The sequence below is a fragment of the Pongo abelii genome, chromosome 18 (assembly GCF_028885655.2).
Source record: "Pongo abelii isolate AG06213 chromosome 18, NHGRI_mPonAbe1-v2.0_pri, whole genome shotgun sequence".
NCBI lineage: Eukaryota > Metazoa > Chordata > Mammalia > Primates > Hominidae > Pongo > Pongo abelii.
The window spans coordinates 21,209,084-21,231,545 of record NC_072003.2 but is presented as its reverse complement, the minus strand read 5'-3'; the positions used below and the strand labels follow the sequence as shown (position 1 = coordinate 21,231,545).

General features: G+C 45.0%; 1 protein-coding gene across 2 annotated transcripts in view; it reads left to right on the top strand.

The window, feature by feature from the left end:
• The first annotated feature begins 619 nt into the window (after nt 1–619).
• LOC100433339 (ADP-ribosylation factor-like protein 6-interacting protein 1) overlaps nt 620–22,462 on the top strand; it is a 29,350-nt gene continuing 7,507 nt past the window's right edge. Inside the window, exons 1-3 of one of the 2 annotated variants that reach the window (XM_024241448.3) lie at nt 620–826; nt 3,413–3,546; nt 4,201–4,320. In XM_024241448.3, the coding sequence (XP_024097216.1) occupies nt 791–826; nt 3,413–3,546; nt 4,201–4,320 (290 nt within the window). In that variant the 5' untranslated portion in view covers nt 620–790. Of the gene's footprint in view, nt 827–3,412; nt 3,547–4,200; nt 4,325–22,462 lie in introns of those variants that run through there. The other variant, XM_002826162.5, reaches the window with a different exon arrangement.

Genomic DNA, 22,462 nt, shown 5'->3' with positions numbered 1-22,462 from the left:
TTTAAGTAACTTAAACATCCATGTATAATAAAGCCACTTAGAAGGCGGTGAATTTTCACACGTTCTCAAACCAGGCCTGGGTTTTTCCGCCCAAGCTAAGGCCTTATTCCTACTGGGTAGGAGAGAAACATTGAAGCAAAATCCACACAAAGCTCTTTTCACTTGTCCTCAAAACCTCACGGGTCGCAAATCCGGGCTAAACGGCTCAGGCGCCTGGCTAGGGCACCGGGCGGAAGGTGGAACGGATCCCAGCCGCCTCGGGGCCAGGAAGAGATGAAGTGTCGCAGGCCCGGCGTCCCCGCCCTCCGCCTTAGGCGACGGAGCATCTCTCTCCCAGTAGCCCATTTTCCAGAGAGTCTCCTCGGCTGCGAGAGCCAGACGAAGAGGGCCCCAAAGCCATCGCAGCGGAAGGAGCGGGGGAACCACTGAGGGACCGCGCCTCCTGCAGCGGCGGTTGAACCGCTTCCCACAGCGCTGGGCGGGGCGTCGCGCAGACCTTGGGCGCTGATTGGGCACTCCGTGTCCCCTCCCCCTCGGCCCGGCGCGGCCTCTGTCTCCTTTGACCTCGATTTCAAGCCATGCGCTGAGCTTCGGTTGGCCCGGCTTCCTTGAGGCGTGAGCTCGGTCTGTCCAATGAAGAGCGAGCGTCGCGGGGTCTGTCGGGAAGGGCGGCCGACCGGTATAAGCAGCCTGCGGGGCGTTCCCTCGCGCTGTGGTTGCCGTGCGGGTCTCCTTTGGAGGGCTTGCTTGGTCGGTGGCCTGCGCTAGTAGAGACTGCATCCCCGAGACGATGGCGGAGGGAGATAATCGCAGCAGCAACCTGCTGGTGAGTCCTGGCCACCTGTACCCCGGGAGCCGAGCGAGGCCTCCAGACGTCCGTGGGCTCAAACACCGCGGCCTCGTCCCTGTCACCCGCCGCGGGCCCGGCCCTTCTCTCCCGGGGCAGGCGACGATGCCTGGCCCTCGGGCTTCTTGGGTGACTCATGGGTGTCGAACCCTTACCTTTCCTGGGGACGGTGCGCGACGGGGCGAGGAGGGCGCGTGATTCCTCACCGCGAGTAGGAGTCGAGGAGGAAGTGGGAGGTAGAGGGGCTGCGACACTAGCCTGGGGTGCGGGTGGGGGCAGAAGGCCTCCTGGGGCCTGTCCAGCCCTTTCGGGGCCCAGGCCCCAGCCGTATTCGGCTTTCCCCGTCTTTGATCTTAACCTGGATGTGCCTGCCTTCTTTTCCCCCTAAAACTTGGACAAGGGTGGAGGGTCAAAGGGCTACTGCCCAGAATTTCTCTTAGAGCTGGTACAACTTAAAACGACAGGGAGGCTGCGAGCTCACCGTGGGGAACCGGGAGCGGGGTCCAGCTGAACAGACAATGGGATGTCTTGGCGATTGTCTGGAATTTGGAAGTCTGGCGGGGGTGGGGTCACAGGACTACTGGAAACAGCTTTAGAATAATAAGCAGGGATCCGAAGGAACTGCAGTGAGATGGTATCATAGGCGGACACATTTTTATTTGTTATGAATTTAAGCGCACCATGTGGGCAAAAAACAAGAGACATATCCTTGCATAGTCTCAGTTGCCCTTCCCTGGTGACTGTAGGTCACATACCAGCAATGAAAAAGGGGACCAAAGAATTTACTTAGGGGCTTTTGAACTTCCAAGACCCCAGACGCTGGCCAAAGACGTGACTTCAGGGCAGTTTTGATTATGCGTGATTTTATATTTGCTTTTAGAAATGCATGGTTTGTTCCTTTAAACACACACTCCTTCTAGCATAGTTAGTCCTTAGCATGGATCTTTTTAAGAGGATTAATTGAAGCACAAAGAAGTTGCTCAAGCCCTGTTGAAATGACAAATCCTGGGCTAGAGCTCCTGCTTCCCAACTCTTCTTCCAGCAGAGCAATATAACTCAAAGGAAAGCAAAGCCTTTGGTCGTGGATTTCTTGGATGCAGATCGGTTAACCTCTGTGTATCTGTTTCCTCCTTGGTAAAATGGGGACAGTAATAACACCTTTTTTAAGGGTTGTTAGGAAGATTAATTGAAGTATAAAAATAAATGCTCAGCAGAGTGCCCACACATAGTAGTCTCTTCTTTCACTAGTATTAAGCATGGAATATAAAGTCAGAAATATTGAGATCACACTAGTGCTCAGCGTGGCACAGATAGCGAGCGTCTTTGTTAAGATTAAGTGCCTTGTTCTGTCATTTGCATGATTTCCAGTGAATTACTTTTACAAAGAGACAAGGTCTCAGCCCAGGTTGGTCCCCGTTTCCTGGGCTCAAGCGATCCTCCTCGACCCACCGAGTGCTGGATTTACAGGCGTGATCCACTGCATCCAGCTTGATAACATAGAGACACTTGAGTTTCTTATTCTAAATTTTTCTTCCTTTACCAAAACCAGCTTTAAGGGCTTTTGCCACATTAGCTCATCCTAGAGGCCCACTTTCGGCTGTTCAGAGTCACAGAGAAATTTGAAGTATAATCAAAATGACATCCTGAGTGGTAAGAAACACTGTATTGAGGAGGTATATTGACCCTAAAATGCCACTTTAATTTGGTGAAAGTAGTTTTCCTTAATTGTCCAATGAATGTCAACATCTGAGTGATTCCATTACACAAAGAGCTATTTTAGAAATTGAATGCTGTTCAGGGAAAGTCTTTCCTAATGGATTTAGAAGGGTTTAAATCAATAAGATGACAGAAACGACGGATCAATTCTAACCATCTGAAATAAACAAACTTAAAGTTATTGCATTTTATTAATACTCTGGGCACTGCCACGATTCCCTGTATGACTTTGAGAAAGTAAACCATTTTGAGCTCACTTTCTTTAATTGTAAAATGAGTCTAATTATCCCTACCTTGTGGCTCTCTATAAGGATTAAGTTACATCATGTATATAAAGAATAGCCCAGTGCTTGGACTAGAAAAGTGACCATTAAAAGGATATTTAGGCTGGGCCTGGTGGCTCACACCTGTAATCCCAGCACTTTGGGAACACGAGGTGAGTGGATCACTTGAGGTCGAGAGTTTGAGACCAGCCTGGCCAACATGGTGAAACCCTGTCTCTACAAAAAATTAGCCGGGCGTGGTGGCGTGCGCCTATAGTCCGAACTACTCAGGAGTCTGAGGTAGGAGAATCGCTTGAACCCGGGAGGCAGAGACTGCAGTGAGCCGAGATCTCCCCATTGCACTCCAGCCTGGGTGACAGAGTGAGACTCCGTCGAAAAAAAAAAAAAAACCCATTGGGTTTTTCATCTTTGAAATTGCAGTTTTTCAGAAACCAACTTGTTTAAAATTGGCAATTTGGTTAAGAGGTAATTTTTTGCATTTGGCGCTTTAAAATAATTGAAGTCTATGAACCACAAAAATGTTGAGAGTGGTAAAATGATCACTTTAAATGTCGGTGGTATTTAGGCTGCAGAGACTGCAAGTCTGGAGGAACAGCTGCAAGGATGGGGAGAAGTGATGCTGATGGCTGATAAAGTCCTCCGATGGGAAAGAGCCTGGTTTCCACCTGCCATCATGGGTGTGGTTTCTTTGGTGTTTCTGTAAGTAAGCTATTAGATTACTATGGGTTGTGCTTCTTATTAATAAGGACTTTTTAATATATAGCTTCTATTTGTGGGAGTGCCTTAAGTCTTCTGTAATGTATAACCCATAAAGAACCCATAAAAAATGTGTTTCTCATAAGCACTTCTAGTTTCCAGAATTTGTAGTACTTCTGTAAACTTGGTAACCTAAAGCACTTGAGTAAATCAGTGACTCGCAAACTTTTTGTCCTCCAGACCCTTAAACTCTTTTTTTGTTATTATACTTTTAAGTTCTGGGATACATGTGTAGAATGTGCAGGTTTGTTACATAGGTATATATACATGTGCCATGGTGGTTTGCTGCACCCATCAACCCTTCATCTACATTAGGTATTTCTCTAATGCTATCCCTCCCCTAGTCCCCCACCTCCCTAAACTCTTAAAAAGTGCTGAGAACTCCAAAGAGCTTTTGTCCATTGATATATTCTTAACCACTGCAACTATGATATCAGCATGTCACAAAGCCTCTGGAAAGCCACTGGTGAGAAAATTAGAAGAAAAATGGCAAATGTCTCTGAGAGGCAGTGGGTTAAGTGAATAGTTAAGTTAGACATGTTTAGTTAGGAATAAGAATGACTATGTTTTTCTAACCTTTATTAATTTTTTTAACAGGATTATCTACTATCTAGATCCATCTGTTCTGTCCGGCGTTTCCTGTTTTGTTATGTTTTTGTGCTTGGCTGACTACCTTGTTCCCATTCTAGCGCCTAGAATTTTTGGCTCCAATAAATGGTAGGTAGCATAATGATTTGGCAATCTCATTTCTGTGTAGTTACTGAACTTGGTGGCTGTGATTAGTATGCTGTAAATAAGCAGAGATAATTGCCTAACCATCAGACACCTAAGCATTAGATTTATTGCTTTTATGTGAAGAATGTCGTAACTGATTTGAATATAAACTATGAATTTTCTGTACTCCATAGTTCTTTTATGGTAGATGTACATATACATTTTTACATTTCCATTGATATTTAGGATAGTATAATAACTTCACAAATTATTTTTGAATGAATACAGAAAAGGAAACTGGCAGATTTTCATTCACATCCATTTAGCAATTATTTATTAAATGCCTACTGTGGCAGGCCCTGCTAAGTACTGTGAAGTATTTTGACTTTTAAGATTGATCTTGTGTTAAGGCTGAGATATTGAGACACTGCAGCAGTGGAATGGCAGTTAACAAAGTGAATACCAAGTGTTTCCAAAGAGGTTCAAGCTGTATACACATGGGTTGCTGATTTTATTTATACCATTCTTTTTTTTTTCCTTTTTTTTTTTTTTTTGAGATGAAGTCTTGCTCTGTTGCCCAGGCTGGAGTGCAGTGGCACGATCTTGGCTCACTGCATGCTCCACCTCCCAGGTTCACGCCATTCTCCTGCCTCAGCCTTCCGAGTAGCTGGGACTACAGGTGCCCGCCACCATGCCTGGCTAATTTTTTTTTTTTTTTTTTTTTGTATTTTTAGTAGAGACGGGGTTTCACCATGTTAGCCAGGATGGTCTCGATCTCCTGACCTCGTGATCTGCCCGCCTTGGCCTCCCAAAGTGCTGAGATTACAGGCGTGAGCCACCGTGCCCGGCCTATTTATACCATTAAGTTGCTTATGAACTCCTCAGATATAGTTAAGTGTATAAGGATCATATTAAAAGTATTTTAACTTTCTCTAGCATGTTGAATTTTGATTCAAATAATCAGCCAAAATAGATGTTGGAATAGATATTTTCTTCTCAGCTGCTATTCTATCCTTGGCTGTTTTATTTTATTTGGTTAGTATTCTACTTGTGCCTTTGGTTGTTTGTATCTCAGAGGATAGCAAATTGCAAAATAATTGTGTAAATATAAGAATTTTAAACGTGTACCTTATGGGTCTTTAAGAACAAATTCAAAGTTTGCTTAAATTATGATATAATTGACAATATTTAAAGGTGTTTCCCCCAATAGCAGAGTGGATTAGAGTTAGGAACTGTCCTTCAAATTGTTTTTCACTTGCAGTAATGAATCAATGTTGTTGGCTCTTTTGGGCAAGTTTCTGAATGTGCAATGTAACAGAGTTAGCAAAGGAAATAAATCATGACCTTGGCCTTATTAGCCAGATAACATTCCAGTCTGCTAATTTATAACTCCTAGAGGAAAGTGCAGAAATAACCACTGATAGTTTCATGATGTGACTCAGTTATTGATAGAGCAGATTTTGTTTATTTTTTGATCTTACAGGGAAGAAAGAACACTCTTTTGCATAGCCACAATCTAGCCTTGACCATGGGCAAGAAATAACATCTCATTGTTAAAAAGAGGTTCCAGGGCTCAGCAGAAATCCTTCTAGTTAATCTATCACTGCAGTTTTACAGAGATGAGGGCTAGAGAAGAGAAGGCAACACATCCCTCAGCACAGGGCAATAATAGCAGGCATTATAGCTGTGTAGCGAAGACAGTGCAAAGGCAATTAAAAAAAAAAATCAGAACCAAGAAAAACATTATAAATATAAAAGGTTTTCTTGGAGGGTCTCTTGTTGGATTTTTACTGCTGTGTTGTTTGTTGATTATATTTTCCCTCCCTAGGACTAAATTTATAAAGAATAATTTAGATTTGAGCTGTTAATTGCTGCCTTGTCATCAAATGTATGAAGTCCAGTTGACCTCCCACCTCAGCCTCAGAGCAGGTGGGATCATGGGCGCAAGCCACCACGCCAGGCTAATTTTTGTATTTTTTGTAGAGACAGGGTTTTACAATGTTGCCCAGGCTGGTCTTGAACTCCTAAGCTCAAGCAGTTCACCAGCCTCAGCCTCCCAAAGTGCTGGGATTACAGGCTTGAGCCACCGCACCCAGCCTTCTAGTTTTTATAAAGGGAAACAAACAAATTTACAACTACCAAGGGAAAATTTGGAGAAAGAAAGCTCTGAGGCTGGGTGTGGTGGCTCACGCCTGTAATCCCAGCACTTTGGGAGGCCAAGGCAGGTGGATCACCTGAGGTCAGGAGTTCCAGACCAGCCTGGCCAACATGGTGAAACCCCAGATCTGCTAAAAATACAAAAATTAGCTGGGTGTGGTGGCACATGTGTGTGTAATCCCAGCTACTCAGGAGGCTGAAGTAGGAGAATCCCTTGAACCCAGGAGGAGGAGGTGGCAGTGAGCCGAGATAGTGCCACTGCCCTCCAGCCTGGGTGAAAGCAAAAGTCCGTCTCAAAAAAAAGGAAAGAAAGAAAGCTCTCCTGTGATAAGAGAGTGTGATTGATGGCATTTTTGCTTGCTCATGTAACATCCCCCCAACTCCAGATCAGCAGGGACCATGAGGATGTCAGCCTGCACTTCTGGAGCTGGTTGCTAGCTTAGGGGGAGTACACAGAATTTACTCTCAAAGAATTGTGGTTGTAGGCTGGGTGTGGTGGCTCACACCTGTAATCCCAGCATTTTGAGAGGCCAAGGCAGGTGAATCACGAGGTCAGGAGTTTGAGACCAGCCTGGCCAACATGGTGAAACCCCATCTCTACTAAAAATACAAAAAATTAGCTGGGCATGGTGGTGGATGCCTGTAATCACAGCTACTCAGGAGGCTGAAGCAGGAGAATCACTTGAACCCGGGAGGCGGAGGTTGCCGTGAGCCAAGATCATGCCACTGAACTCCAGCCTGGGTGACAGGGCGACTCTGTCTCAAAAAAAAAAAAAAAAAAATTGTGGTTATAGGTCTTCACCTGTCTGACGACTTCCCCAAGGACTAGCAGAAAGGCTTCTGAGCTTTTTACCCAGAGCATTTTCAGGGCTGGCATGGCTTCCCAGGTGGCTTTAGACAAAAGCATTGAAAGACATAGGTACTAGCCTCAATACCCTGGGGCAGGGGACAACACTTGGGACAAGCAATAGACAGACCAGGCAGCCTGGGAAGGAAAAGTTTGGAAAAAGTGATCTGTGTCTGTAGAGGCTTTTAAAAGTGTCCGCATAAACCAGGAAATCAATAAAGCTGTGTGCAGGCCCATAGTCAGTTGCATGCTCAGAAAAGGCCTAAGAAACTTTGTGAGGCCAAGGTGGTTTGATCACCTGAGGTCAGGAGTTTGAGACCAGCCTGGCCAACATGGTGAAATCTTGCCTTTACTAAAAATACAAAAATTAGCCGGGCATGGTGGCACACACCTGTAATCCCAGCTACCCGGGAGGCTGAGGCAGAAGAATCACTTTACCTGGGAGGCGGAGGTTACAGTGAGCTGAGATTGTGCCACTGCACTCCAGCCTGGGTGACAGAGTGAGACTCTGTCTCAAAACAAAACAAAACAAAAACAAACAAAAGAAAAGGCCTAAGAAGACCCTGGGCTTTCATCTCTTGCTGGCCTTCGGTCTCTGTGCAAGCAGGAAGTGAAGGCTAAGGCAGAGTATAAATGGCCTGGTTAAGGGTTGAGAGAGTCCCCCAAACAGATCCAATTTGCAAAGACTAGGATAGGGTTTTTCTTTTCTTCCTTCCTCCCTCCCTCACTCCCTCCCTTCCTTCCTTCCTTCCCTCCTTCCTTCCTTTCTCTCCTTTCTGCCTGCCTGCCTGCCTTCTTTCTCTCTCTCTTTCTTCCTCTGTCTTTCTCTTTCTTTCTCCTGTTTTCTTGTTTCTTTCATTTTATTCTTCTTTATTTGTTGGCTTCAGCCATTTTAGGTAGCTCTCAAAATACCAGTTGACTGACAAGCAAAAAGAACAGAACAGAAAAAAACAGAAACAGCAAAGAATACAGACTTTACAAAAATAGTGTGGAAAATTTACCAAAGAAGCAAACCACAGCAACCCATGATAGACAGCAACAATAGACCCTGGGGAGGGAGGAAAATCTGATTTTCAGTGTTGCCATAAATTGAAAATGTCAACAAAAACCCTCATGGCATGGAAAGAAATAATAAAGTTCCACTCATTTGTGGCAAGAAAGAAATGACTAGATACTGTCCTTGTGGCAACCCAGGTATTGGTCTTACTGGCAATGACCTTTTTTTTTTTTTTTTTTGAGACGGAGTCCCACTCTGTCGCCCAGGCTGGAGTGCAATGGCGCGATCTTGGCTCACAACAACCTCCGCCTCCGGGGTTGAAGCAATTCTCCTGCCTCACCCTCCTGAGTAGCTGGGATTACAGGTGCACGCCACCATGCCCAGCTAATTTTTGTATTTTTAGTAGAGACGGGGTTTCATGTTCTTGAGGCTGGTCTCAAACTCCTGACCTCGTGATCCACCTGCCTCAGCCTCCCAAAGTGCTGGATTAGAGGCGTGAGCCACTGTGCCCAGCCCAGCAATGACTTTTAAAAAAATTTACTTATTTAATTTTTTTTTAGAGACAGGGTCTCCCTCTGTCACTCAGGCTGGAGTGCAGTAATACAATCATAGCTCACTGCAGCCTCTATCTCCTGGGCTCAAGTGAGTCTCCTGCTTCAGCCTCCTGAGTAGCTGGAACTACAAGTGTGCACCACAATGCCAGGCTAGACAATTACTTTTTTTTTTTTTTTTTTGAGATGAAGTCACACTCAGGCTGGTGTGCAGTGGCATAATCTCGGCTCACTGCAACCTCTGTCTCCCAGGTTCAGGTGATTCTTGTGCCTCAGTCTCCCAAGTAACTGGGACTACAGATGCCCACCACCACGCCCAGCTAATTTTTGTATTTTTAGTGGAGACAGGGTTTCACCATGTTGTCCAGGCTGGTCTTGAACTCCTGACCGCAAGTGATCTGCCTGCCTCAGCCTCCCAAAGTGCTGGGATTACAGGCATGAGCCACCATGCCCATCCGACAATGAGTTTAAATCAACTGTCTTAAATATACTCAAAGAGATGAAGGAAACCATGGACAAAGTTCTAAAGAGAGAGCACTTTGTAGAAGTCGTAGAGCCTTGAGAACCAGCAGGGCAGTGGGCCAGTGAGATGTTGAGTTATTACTATTATTAATTCAAATCACATGAATAGCAAACCCTCAGAGAACAAGAAGTCTTTGTTGTATCACAAGGGCTCTATCAGCAGAGGTGGAGTCCTGAACTCGGCACAGTGTCCGGCCTATACTAGGTCTTCAAGAAAATTTTAGAGTAAACAAATGCATCCACAATGCTTTTATGTTGGGTAAGGTCTTTCTAGCAGTCAAAATTTTCTTTCTTTCTTTTTTTGTTTTCCTCCTTGTGATGGGGTTTGCGGGAATGGGAAAAATGGCATAGAGGAAGAGCAAACCAAAATCATCTTGAGTTAGCAAATATCTTTCTCCTGTCTGCTTTCTTCACTAAGAAGAACAGTCTTTGCTGGGCATGGTGGCTCCCACCTGTAATCCCAGCACTTTGGGAGGCAAAGGTGAGTGGATCACCTGAGGTCAGGAGTTGGAGACCAGCCTGGCCAACATGGTGAAACCCCGTCTCTACTAAAAATACAAAAATTAGGTGGGGTGCTGTGTGGCTCGCACCTGTAATCCCAGCGTTTTGGGAGGCTGAGCCTGGTGGATCACCTGAGGTCAGGAGTTCAAGACTAGCCTGATCAACATGGTGAAACCCTGTCTCTACTAAAAATACAAAAAAAAAAAAAAAAAAAAAAAAAAAGCCGGGCATGGTGGTGCATGCCTGTATTCCCAGCTACTCGGGAGACTGAGGCTGGAGAATTGCCTGAACCTGGGAGGCAGAGGTTGCAGTGAGCTGACATCATGGCCTGGGGGATAGAGCGAGACTCTGTCTCAAGAAAAATAAATAAATAAATTAATTAATTAAATAAAAATAAAAAACCCAAAGAAACAAAAAAACAAAAATTAGCCAGGTGTGGTGGTGCACACCTGTAATCCCAGCTACTTGAGAGTCTGAGGCAGGAGAATCGCTTCAGCCCAGGGATGCAGAAGCTGCAGGGAGCCGAGATAGCACCACTGTACTCCAGCCTGGGTGACAGAATGAGACTTTGTCTTTTTTTTTGGTCTTAAAAAAAAGAAAAGAAGAAAAGAAGAACAGTATTGTCTTTGGGTAAGCATAGGCACAGAGTTTAAAAAAAAAAAGAAAAAAAGAGTCATGTCTTTGGGACTGAGTGGATGGGCATGTGTTCTGGGTTGGTGTGCCCAGGTGTGGTGAAAGACACTGAGAAGCCACTACTTGATGCGTTCTCTTTTGTTGTTAAAGTTGTGGGCTGCTGTGGGATGGGGTTGCATGTCTGCATCCTCTTCGAAAAGCACACAATACGGCAAGTGGAAGCTGGAGAGAGCTCCCAGGAGTGCCTCGTGCCAGGTGAAGAGGTTGCATTGTGGGTGGTGGGTAGGTGCCTAGGGAGAGGAGGTCCACGCCTGCTGTCCTTCCAGCACGATGGCTCCAAAAGCAGAGTGAAGAGGTGATGTTCCCACTTCCCAAGGCATCCAAAGGACGGGGGCTTGAAGAATGCAGCCTAGCAACGGTGTGCGTAAGAATGTGGGGAAGGAAGGGGCTTGAGGATGAGCCTGAGAGTCAACTGGACTGTGGGGAAATAGCGTAGCCTTCTTTCCTTTGAGCTTCGGTTATCTCGCCTGTGATGATGATGATGATGATAAAGATGATGCCATACTTCTATGGCACATACTATGTTCCAGATATTGTTCATATAACTCATCTAATTTTCATAGCAGTTTTACAAGATGAGTACTATTTTTTTTTTTTTTTTGAAATGGAGTCTGGCTCTGTTGCCAGGCTGGACTGCAGTGGCACAATCTGGGTTCACTGCAACCTCTGCCTCCTGGGTTCAAGCAATTCTCCTGCCTCAGCCTCCCGAGTAGCTGGGACTACAGGTGCGTACCAGCTAATTTTTGTATTTTCAGTAGAGACAGGGTTTCACCATGTTAGCCAAGATGGTGTCGATCTCTTGACCTCGTGATCCGCCCGCCTCAGCCTCCCAAAGTGCTGGGATTACAGGTGTCAGCCACTGCACCCGGCCAAGATGGGTACTATTTTTATACCTATTTTATAGAAGAGGAAACTGAGGCATAGAGAAGTCAAGTCACTTGATTGTACAGCTAGTGTGTGGAGGAGGCAGATTCAAATGCTGGCTTCTGTCTTAGTCACTGCATTGGCTTCATGGGCTAATCATGAGGATTAAACGTATGAACACGCTAAGTATTTAGTTCAGTGTCTGGCACAGGATCAATGTTCAGAAAATCCTAACAGCTGCTATCAGTATCAGAACCCAAACAAACAGGTGGGACTTTCGCTAGCTCTCTAACATCACATGTGCTTGTATAATCAGCCACTGTTTTTCTCATGAAAAAATTTTTTTTTTGAGACAGGTTCTCCCTTTGTCACCCAGGCAGGAAGGCAGTGGTGAGAACACAGCTCACTGTAGCCTCCACCTCCTGAGCTCAGGCGATCCTCCCACCTCAGCCTCTTGTGTAGCTGGAACCACAGTGTGTGCCACCATGCCCAGCTTTTTTTTTTATTTTTTAAATTTTTTTGTGGAGATGAGGTCTCATCATCTTGCCCAAGCTGTTCTCAAACTCCTGGACTCAAGCAATCCTCCTGCCTCAGCCTCCCAAAAGGCTGAGATTACAGGCATGAGCCACTGCGCCTGGCTAATCAGTCACTTTTTGTTGTTGTTGTTGTTGTTTTGTTTTTTTGAGATGGAGTCTCGCTCTGTCACCCAGGTTGGAATGCAATGGCGTGATCTCGGCTCACTGCAAGCTCTGCCTCCTGGGTTCAAACGATTCTCCTGCCTCAGCTTCCTGAGTAGCTGGGACTACAGGTGCGAGCCACCACGCCCAGCTAATTTTTGTATTTTTAGTAGAGACGGGGTTTCACCATGTTGGCCAGGATGGTCTTAATCTGTTGACCTCATGATCCGCCTGCCTCAACCTCCCAAAGTGCTGGGATTACAGGCGTGAGGCACCGCACCCGGCCTTAATCACTTTTAAAGGAGAGTGGGGAACATCATGTTTTGCAACTATTTTTTGAACTCTTGGATATTTACTTGGAACAAATAAAAACAGTTTTGTACCATATGAAAGGTAAAATTTGTTCAAGCCGTCCCTCATCCTGCCCTGGCCTGTTTCCACATGTGGCTGGGTGAGTTGACCCCATTCTCTGCTTATTTATTTTTTTGGTTATTTTATTTTATTTTATTTTTTTCAGATGGAGTTTCACTCTTGTCACCCAGGCTGGAGTCCAGTGGCACGATCTTGGCTCCCTGCAACCTCCGCCTCCCAGATTCAAGCGATTCTTTTGTGTTAGTCTCCTGAGTAGCTGAGATTACAGGTGCCTGCCACCATGCCCAGCTAATTTTTGTATTTTTAGTAGAGACGGGGTTTCACCATGTTGGCCAGGCTGGTTTTGAATTCCTGACCTCAGGTGATCCGTCTGCCTCCACCTCCCAAAGTGCTGGGATTACAGGTGTGAGCCACCACGCCCAGCCCATTCTCTGCTTCTTGATGGCTTCCGCCTACTGGGACATTGATCACTTATTTATGACATTGCCGGGTCATGAGCTGCTCCTCCGCCAGCCCTTGGAGGATCCAAGTGATTCACAAATGGACACAAGGAATATGATTAGTCCTCTGTGAGTGATTCTGAGGGGCCGTGGTACAGAGAGAGAGAGAGGAAGGAGGATGGGAAAATGTGGGCAGTTCCCTCCCCAACCCATTCTGACAGTTTGCTGATTAGAGAAAAATCCCCATGTCAGAGAATTTTTTTCTTTGTTTATTTCCTGTGAAATAGAATGTGGGTCTGGCATTGGGGAGGACTCTAGTAATTCATATTTTCTGCTTATTTGGCTCCTGGCTGAAGAGGAATTTACATTACTTAATGTCTGGGTTTTTCCTGGGGAATCAAAATAAGTTTTCTATTCAATTATTAAGCAAATTTCACAGCCAAATAATCCTCTTATTTTTACAAGTGGGATTTTCCCTGGCAGAGGGTTTTCTGGCTTCTCTGGGTAGTTGATCCGTCTCCTCTCTTCCGTTTCCTCTGTCCTTGTCTGGCTATGAAGGAAGCTAAAGCCCCTCATTCATGGATTAGGGGCTTCTCAATGGCAGTTGGTGGACTTCGGCTTTGCAAGCTAGAGATGAATCTTTTCTTTCTTTCTTTTTTTTTTTTTTTTTGAGATGGAGTCTCGCTCTGTCGCCCAGGCTGGAGTGCAGTGGTGCGATCTCCACTCACTACAACCTCTGCCTTTCAGGTTCAAGCAATGCTCCTGCCTCAGCCTTCCAAGAAGCTGGGACTACAGGCACGCACCACCACACCTGGCTAATTTAAAAAATATTTTTTGTAAATGGGAGGTTTTACCATGTCGGCCAGGCTGGTCTCGAACTCGTGACCTCAGGTGATCTGCCTGCCTTGGCCTCCCAAAGTGCTGGGATTACAGGTGTGAGCCACTGCGCCTGGCCTAGAGATAAATCTTAATGTCCGCCAGCCATGGGGTAAGAGTCCACTCCCTCTTTCTGCTCCTCAGTCTATTGACTTTGGGCACAGGCACAGCTGCAGCTCTAGTAGGGGTTGGGCCTGGAGTCAGTGGAGACAAAATGTGAAGGTAACAGGACAGTGCACGGGTCCCAGTGTGCTCTGCCTGGGCTGCTCAGGGAAAAAAAATCACACACACAGAAATAACAACCCTTTTTTTGTTGGAACTACAGTGAAAGAGCTCTACGTCTTGGCCAGCATTTGTTATCTTTTGCTTCTTTGAAAATAGCCATCCTGGGCCAGATGCGGTGGCTCACGCCTGTAATCCCAGCACTTTGGGAGGCTGAGGCGGGTGAATCACCTGAGGTTAGGAGTTTGAGAGCAGCCTGGTGAACATGATGAAACCTCTTCTCTACTAAAAATACAAAAATTAGCTGGGCGTGGTGGCACGCGCCCATAATCCCAGCTACTCGGGAGGCTGAGGAACAAGAATAGCTTGAACCTTGGAGGTAGAGGTTGCAGTGAGCTGAGATTGTGCCATTGCACTCCAGTCTGGGTGACAGAGTGAGACTCTGTCTCAAAAAAAAAAGAAAAGAAAAGAAAAGAGCCATCCTAACATTCTGTTGTTTGCTTTCCATAATGGTTGTATTATTTTACGTTGCCACAAACGGTGCAAAGGCTCTGCATTAGTCCATTCTCTCACTGCTATAAAGAAATTCCTGAAATGGGGTAATTCATTAAGAAAAGAAGTTTAATTGGCTCTTGATTCTGCAGGCTGTACAGGAATAACGGCAGCCTCAGCTTGGCTTCTGGGGAGGCCTCAGAACGCTTAAAATTATGGTGGAAGGTGAAGGGGGAGCTGGAACTTCACATGGCTGGGAGCAGGAGGAAGACAGAGAGATAGGGGAGGTGCTTTCTTCCTTTTAAACAACCAGGTCTTGTGAGAACTCAGTCACTTTACAGTACTAAGGCGGGGAGGGTGGGTGGTGCTAAACAATTCATGAGAACTCCGTCCCCATGATCCAATCACCTCCCACCAGGCCCTACCTCCAACATTGGGGATTGCAATTGAACATGAGATTGGAGTAGGGACACATATCCAAACCATATCAGGCATCAGGCTCCCTTTTCTCCACATCCTCACCAACACTTGTTATTATTTATCCTTTTGACAACAGCCATTCTAATAGGTGTGAGGTGATATCTCATTGTGGTTTTGATTTGCATTTTACTGATGATTAGTGACGCTGAGTATCTTTTCATATACCTATTGGCCATTTGTACGTCTTCTTTGGAGAAATGTCTATGCAGGCCTTTTGCCCATTTTTAAATTGGGTTATTTGTTTTCTTGCTATTGAGTTGTTTGAGTTACTTATGTATTTTGGATATTAACCACATATTAGATATACAATTTGCACATATTTTATCCCATTCCGTAGGTTGATTTTTGCTCTGTTGCTTGTTTCTTTGTGGTCTGTTTTTGCTTTTGTTGCAACTATCTGAAAAAGAAATCAAGAAAACAATCCTATTTACAATTGCTGAAAAAAAAATACTCAGGAATAAATTTAACCAAGGAGGTGAAAGATCTGTACACTGAAAGCAATGAAACACTGATGAAAGAAATTTAAAAACACACAAACACATGGAAAAATGTTCTGTGTTCATGGATTATAAGAGTTAATAGTGTTAGCTGGGCATGGTGGCTCACACCTGTAATCCCAGCACTTTGGGAGGCTGAGGCAGGTAGATCACGAGGTCAGGAGATTGAGACCATCGTGGCTAACACAGTGAAACCCCGTCTCTACTAAAAATACAAAAAATTAGCTGGATGTGATGGTGGGCGCCTGTAGTCCCAGCTACTTGGGAGGCTGAGGCAGGAGAATGGTGTGAACCCAGGAGGTGGAGCTTGCAGTGAGCCGAGATTGCGCCACTGCACTCCAGCCTGGGTGACAGAGGGAGACTCCATCTCAAAAAAAAAAAGAGTTCATAGTCCCAAAGTGATCTATGGACTTAATGCATTCTCTATAAAAAGTCCAACAGCATTTTTCACAGAAATTGAAAAAATAATCCTAAAATTGGTATGGAACCACAAAAGACACTGAATAGTCAAAGGAATCTTGAGCAAAAAGAACAAAGCCAGAGGCATCACAGTATCTAACTTCAAAATATACTACAAAGCTATAGTAGTCAAAACAGCATGGTAATGGCATAAAAACAGGTAGACCAATGAGACAGAATAGGGAGCCCAGAAATAAATCCATACATCTATAGTCTATTGGTTTTTGATAAAGATGCCGAGAACATACAAAAGGGAAAGGACAGTCTCTTCAATAAATGATGTTGGGAAAACTGGATATCTACATATAGAAGAATGAAATTAGACCTCACACCATAAACAAAGACTAGTTTAATATGTATTAAAGACTTAAACATATGACCAGAAACTGTAAAACTACTAGAATAAAACATAGGGAAAAAGCTCTAAGACATTGACCTAGGCAATGGTTTCTTTGGATATGACCACAAAAGCACAGCAACAAAAGTGAAAATAGACAAATGGGATTACAACAAACTAAATAGCTTCTGCACAGCACAGGAAACAATCCATAGAGTGAAGAGACAATTTGTTTTTCTTTTTTTTGAGATGGAGTCTTACTCTGTCGCCAGGCTAGAGTGCAGTGGTGTGATCTTGGCTCACTGCAACCTCCACCTCTTGGGTTCAAGTGATTCTCCTGTCTCAGCCTCCAGAGTAGCTGGGACTCCAGTCATGCACCACCACACCCAGATAACTTTTGTATTTTTAGTAGAGACAGGGTTTCACCATGTTGGCCTGGATGGTCTCCATCTCTTGACCTCGTGATCCACCCCACTCGGCTTCCAAAGTGCTGGGATTACAGGCATGAGCCACCACACCTGGCCATGAAGAGACAATTTCATTGTCTTCTTCACACCTGTTAAAATGGCTATTATCAAAAAGACAAAAGATAACAAGTGTTGGCAAGGATATGAAGAAAAAGGGAACCCTTGTACACTATTGGTAGGAATGTAGATTAGTATAATGATTATGAAAAACAGTATGGAGATTCCTCAAAAAACTAAAAATAGAACTTCTCTATGATCCAGCCATCCTATTATGATGTATTTAAAGGAAATGAAGGGCTGGGCACGGTGGCTGATGCCTGTAATCTCAGCACTTTGGGAGGCCAAGCTGTGCAAATGACCTGAGGTCTAGAGTTCAAGACCAGCCTGGCCAACATGGCGAAACCCCAGCTCTACTAAAAATACAAAACTTAGCTGGGTGTGGTGATGCATGCCTGTAATCCCAGCTACTCAGGAGACTGAGGCAGGAGAATCACTTGAACCTGGGAGATGGAGGTTGCAGTGAGCCAACATTGTGCCACTGTATTCCAGCCTGGGCAACAGAGTGAGACTCCGTCTGAAAAAAAAAAAATAAATAAATAAAAATAAAAATAAATAAATAAATACAGGAAATGGAGTCAGTGTGTTGAAGAGATATCTGCACTCCCATGTTCCCTGCAATATTATTCACGATAGACAAAGTATAGAATCAACCTAAGTGTCCATCAGTGGATGAGTAGATAAAGAAAATGTGATACACATACACAAATGTGGTATATATACTCTTCAGCCTTAACCCATTTCCATAAAATTAAGGAAACAAAGAAGGAAATCCTGTTATTGGTGACAATGTGGATGAACCTGGAAGACATTATGTTAAGTGAAATAAAATCAGGCACAGAAAGACAAATACCACATGATCTCACTTATATGTGGAATCTAAAAAAGTTGAACTCATTGAAGTAGAGAGTAGAATGGTGGTTACCAGAAGCAAGGTGAGGGTGTCTGTGAGAAGGTTGGGGAGACATTGGTCAAAAGATAAAAAATTTCAATTAGCCAGGAGGAAAAAGTTCAAGAGGTCTATTGTGACTAGTTAATAAAAGTGTTCTAACCACAAAAGTGATCCATATACAAGGTAACATATATGTTAATTAGCTTTATTTAGCCATTCCACACTGTATACGTATATCAAAAAATCATGTACACCATAAATATAATAATAATTATTTTTTGAGACAGAGTTTCACTGTTGTTGCCCAGGCTGGAGTGCAATGGCACGATCTCAGCTCACTGCAACCTCTGCCTCCCGAGTTCAAGCGATTCTTCTGCTTCAGCCTCCCTAATAGCTGGGATTACAGGCATGCACCACCATGCCCGGCTAATTTTGTATTTTTAGTAGAGACAGGGTTTATCCATGCTGGTCAGGCTGGTCTCGAGCTCCTGATCTCAGCTGATCCGCCCACCTCGGCCTCCCAATGTGCTGGGATTATAGGCATGAGCCACCGTGCCCAGCTCATAATTTTTATTTATAACAAAAAGTAAAGCGAGTCTCTTTTAGACAAAGTATAGTTGGATCTTGTTTTTTCAACCGATTCACCTCCTCTATGTCTTCTAATTGGGGAATTTAATTCATTTATACTTAAAGTAATTATTGATAGATAATTTACTTAGTAGAAGTATAACTTTGAGCCTGTTATTTACCTTTTCTAAATGAATTTTCATTTCTGTGAAATGGGCACAATTAAAGAGGCTGCCTCCTGGGACTGGGATCGGGATTAGTTGAGATAGTCTGTGTAAGGCTAGGATGGTGCTTGACAGTCAGTGTTAGTTATTATTTTTTGATCCTGTGGGATAGGGCAACCCGGATACTCAGGTGGGAAACACTTGCAACCAGAGAACCTTGACTCAAAATCTTGGTCCTACTTGGTTTGAAGGATCCCATTGCATTTGCATTGCTGCCCCTTCTGAGAGGTTATTCACACTGATAAACCCCATTTTGCAACTTACAACTGCAGGATTCAGCTAACTGGACAGCAGCGGACACCGAACCTAAGGTGGAAAATCCAACAAATAGGGATATTGAGGACCAACTGAAAAATTCAGTTGCTTTCTTTTGAAGAATCTGAATATGAGACAGAGAAAGGATTAGTAGTCAGTATTGGGGGCAGAAAGAGAAACACAGAGAAGGAAAGTTATAAGAGGAAGCTTTGAGTCAGCAGAAGCTATGGGTGAATAGGAGCTATGAATTGGCATGAATTATGAGTCAACAGAAACCTGAGTCATGGCAAGAGCCACAAGTCAGCAGAAACTATGAGACAGAGAGTAGCATGGAGGTAGCAGAGGAATAGGCCAAGACCGGAGATGCTGCGTCACCATCTTGGTGGAGCCTAGAGGGCAGAGCTAGGATGGTCCCCTGAATTACAGAACTGCTGTCAGTGATGAGTGTAACCTGAAGATGTGCCAGCCTCTGGCAGCCCTGATTGGGTGGTGAGACTTTGGCCTTCCAGCTTTCATAATGTAAACTGAGAATATTTCTCTTTCTGGCCAACTTAGAAGAATCTGACTGACACACTACCCATATCAAACTTCTCTGAGACTCAGTTTTCTTGCCTGTGAAATGGAGACAGCTAAATATACAAGTTGAATGGGTTGAGAAAACAAGATCCAATTATATTCTGTTTACGAGAGACTCATTTTACTTTTTTATTACAAATAAAAATTATACATATTTAAGGTATATATGATATTTTGATCTATGTATACAGCATGGAATGGCTAAATCAAGCTAATTAACATATATGTTACCTTGTATACTTGCTTTGGGCTGCTTAGCATCCCTTTTTTGGGGATACCAGCCTTTATTTGACATCTGCCAGTAACAGGATTCCACCTCTAAGGTGGCCACATAATCCAGGCCGGGCCCGTCAGAGCCTCATTGTAGAAATTTGCCTTTAGGTCAGGAGGTGGAAACCCTGAGAGAGTTCCTGGATTCTGGGATATTCTAAGCTGTCCAGGCTCCTGTGTTTTCTTTGTTTTTAGAGACGGAGTCTAGCTCTGTCACCCAGGCTGGAGTGCAGGGGCACGATCTCGGCTCACTGCAACCTCGCCTCCTGGGTTCAAGTGATTCTCCTGCCTCAGCTTCCTGAGTAGCTGGGATTACAGGCATGCGCCACCATGCCCAGCTCATTTTTGTATTTTTAATAGAGACGGGGTTTTGCCATTTTTGGCCAGGCTGGTCTCGAACTCCTGACCTCAGGTGATCTGACCGCCTTGGCCTCCAAAAGTGCTAGGATTACAAGCGTGAGCCACCATGCCTAGCCGGCTCCTGTGTTTTCTAAGGCCAGTTTATTCAACTCTGTTTTCTTTCTGAGAGTTTCTGATTAGAGTCATCCCTTGGCTTCCATGGGGGACTGGTTCCAGGACTTTCCGTGGATACCAAACCCCATAGACGCTCAAGTCCCTGATATAAAATGATGTAGTCTTTGCATTTAACTATGCACATCCTGCTGTATACTTTATTTTTATTTATTATTATTATTTTTGAGATGGAGTCTCACTCTGTCACCCAGACTGGAGTGCAGTAGCACAATCTTGGCTCACTGCAACCTCCACCTCGGCTAGGTTCAAGCAATTCTCATGCCTCAGCCTCTTGAGTAGCTGGAACTACAGGTGTGTGCCACCACGCCCGGCTACTTTTTGTATTTTTAGTAGAGATGGGGTTTCACCATGTTGGTCAGCCTGGTCTTGAACTCCTGGGCCTCAAGTGTTCCGCCCACCGCGACCTCCCAAAGTGCTGGGATTACAGGCATGAGCCACCATGCCTGGCCCTCCTGTATACATTAGATTATCTCTAGATTACTCAGAAAAATGAATACAATGTAAATGCCATGTAAATAGTTGCTATACTGTATTGTTTAGGGAATCATGACAAGAAAAGGAGTCTGTATGTGTTTAGTACAGATGGTTTTTGTTGTCGATTAAATATATATATATATATTTTATAGAGATGGGGCCTTGCTATGTTGCTCAGGCTGGTCTTGATCTTCTGGCCTCAAGTGATCCTCCTGTCTCAGCCTGCCAAAGTGCTGGGATTACAGGCATGAGCCACTGTGCCCAGCCTTCCTGAATATTTTTTTTATCCTCGGTTGGTTGAATCCATAGATGCGGAACTCACAGAGGCAGAGGGCCAACTGTAGCCTTCCTACAGATATTTTTATCTTGTTAAAGTAATAACCCTAACTAGACCCACACCTCACAGGTCTGTTGTGAAGTGACATAAGCCAGCACATAAGTGGAAAAGCTTGGTGAATGATTTAAAGGAATCTTCTGGCCTGGCGCGGTGGCTCATGCCTGTAATCCCAGCACTTTGGGAGTCCGAGGTGGGTGGATCACCTGAGGTCAGGAGTTTCAGACCAGCCTGATCAACGTGGTGAAACTCCGTCTCCACTAAAATAATACAAAAATCAGCCGGGCATGGTGGCAGGCGCCTGTAATCCCAGCTACTCGGGAGGCTGAGGCAGGAGAATCGCTTGAACCCGGGAGGCGGAGGTTGCAGTGAGCCAAGATCGTGCCACTGCACTCCAGCCTGGGAGACAAGAGTAAAACTCCGTCTCAAAAAATAAAAAAGGAATCTTCTGGCCTGTGTTTCAGTTGAACAAAGTGAGGTCTAGAGAGGGGAGAAGTGAGCAGTTCCAGGTCGCATGGGCGGTCAGGGGTGAAAGGGGAGTGGGGACGTGACCTCCAGGCGGGTGCTCTTTCGCGCCTCCTGGTCCCTCCCTCCTCTTCCCTCCCCCGCTCTCCCTGATGTGCCTGCCTTCCCTACCTAACAGCTCTGGGCTCTGCGTACCTGAATTAGCCCAATGTTTTCACCCTTTCAAAGAAGATTCTAAGCCGAAACCAGCTCCCAGTTCCCCGTGGGCTTTGCCCACTCCTTGCCAAGCACTCTGACTGCTACCCTTTCTCTTTCTGAATAAGGTGAGAGACGTGGCGCTGCCCGGAATCGAAGTCAAATGGGGGCTCCTCTCTGCAGTACCACAGAGTTCCCTGTAGGTGGCAGGGTAGGACTGCAAATGTCCTGGCATATTGGTCCCTGAGCGCAAGCCCAGACTGGAGCTGGGGTACAGCATTTACTTGCCGTGGGGAAGAGGAGGACGCCAGAGGGAGGAGGAAGGAAAGTAGAAGTGTTGCCAGTCTTGAGGCAAAAGAGAGTTGATTTGAGGCCCGGAGGACAGGAATAGTTGGTGTACCTCATCAGTCTATCTCTCCATCCACCTACCCACCTATCTACCCAACTACCCTCCATCCATCCATCCACCTACCCTCCATTCACCCACCCACTCACCCATCCACCCATCCACCCACCCACCTACCCACCCATCCATCTACCCATCCATCCATCCATCCACGCATTCATCCAACCATCCATCTATCCATCCACCCACCTATCCTTCCGTGCGTTCATTCATCCATCCATCCACCAATCCACTCATCCATCCAATAAATATTTTTGAGAACCTGTGCTAATATGCATATACACACACACACATATCTATGCACACACATACATACACACTGTTATATATCACACACATGCATACACGCACAAGGAGAATAACTGGTACTGCCTTTTGTTGAGTGTCAGGATTGCTTTTATCTCTCCAGCTGGTACTACAGATTTCTGGACCTGTCTGTAGTACC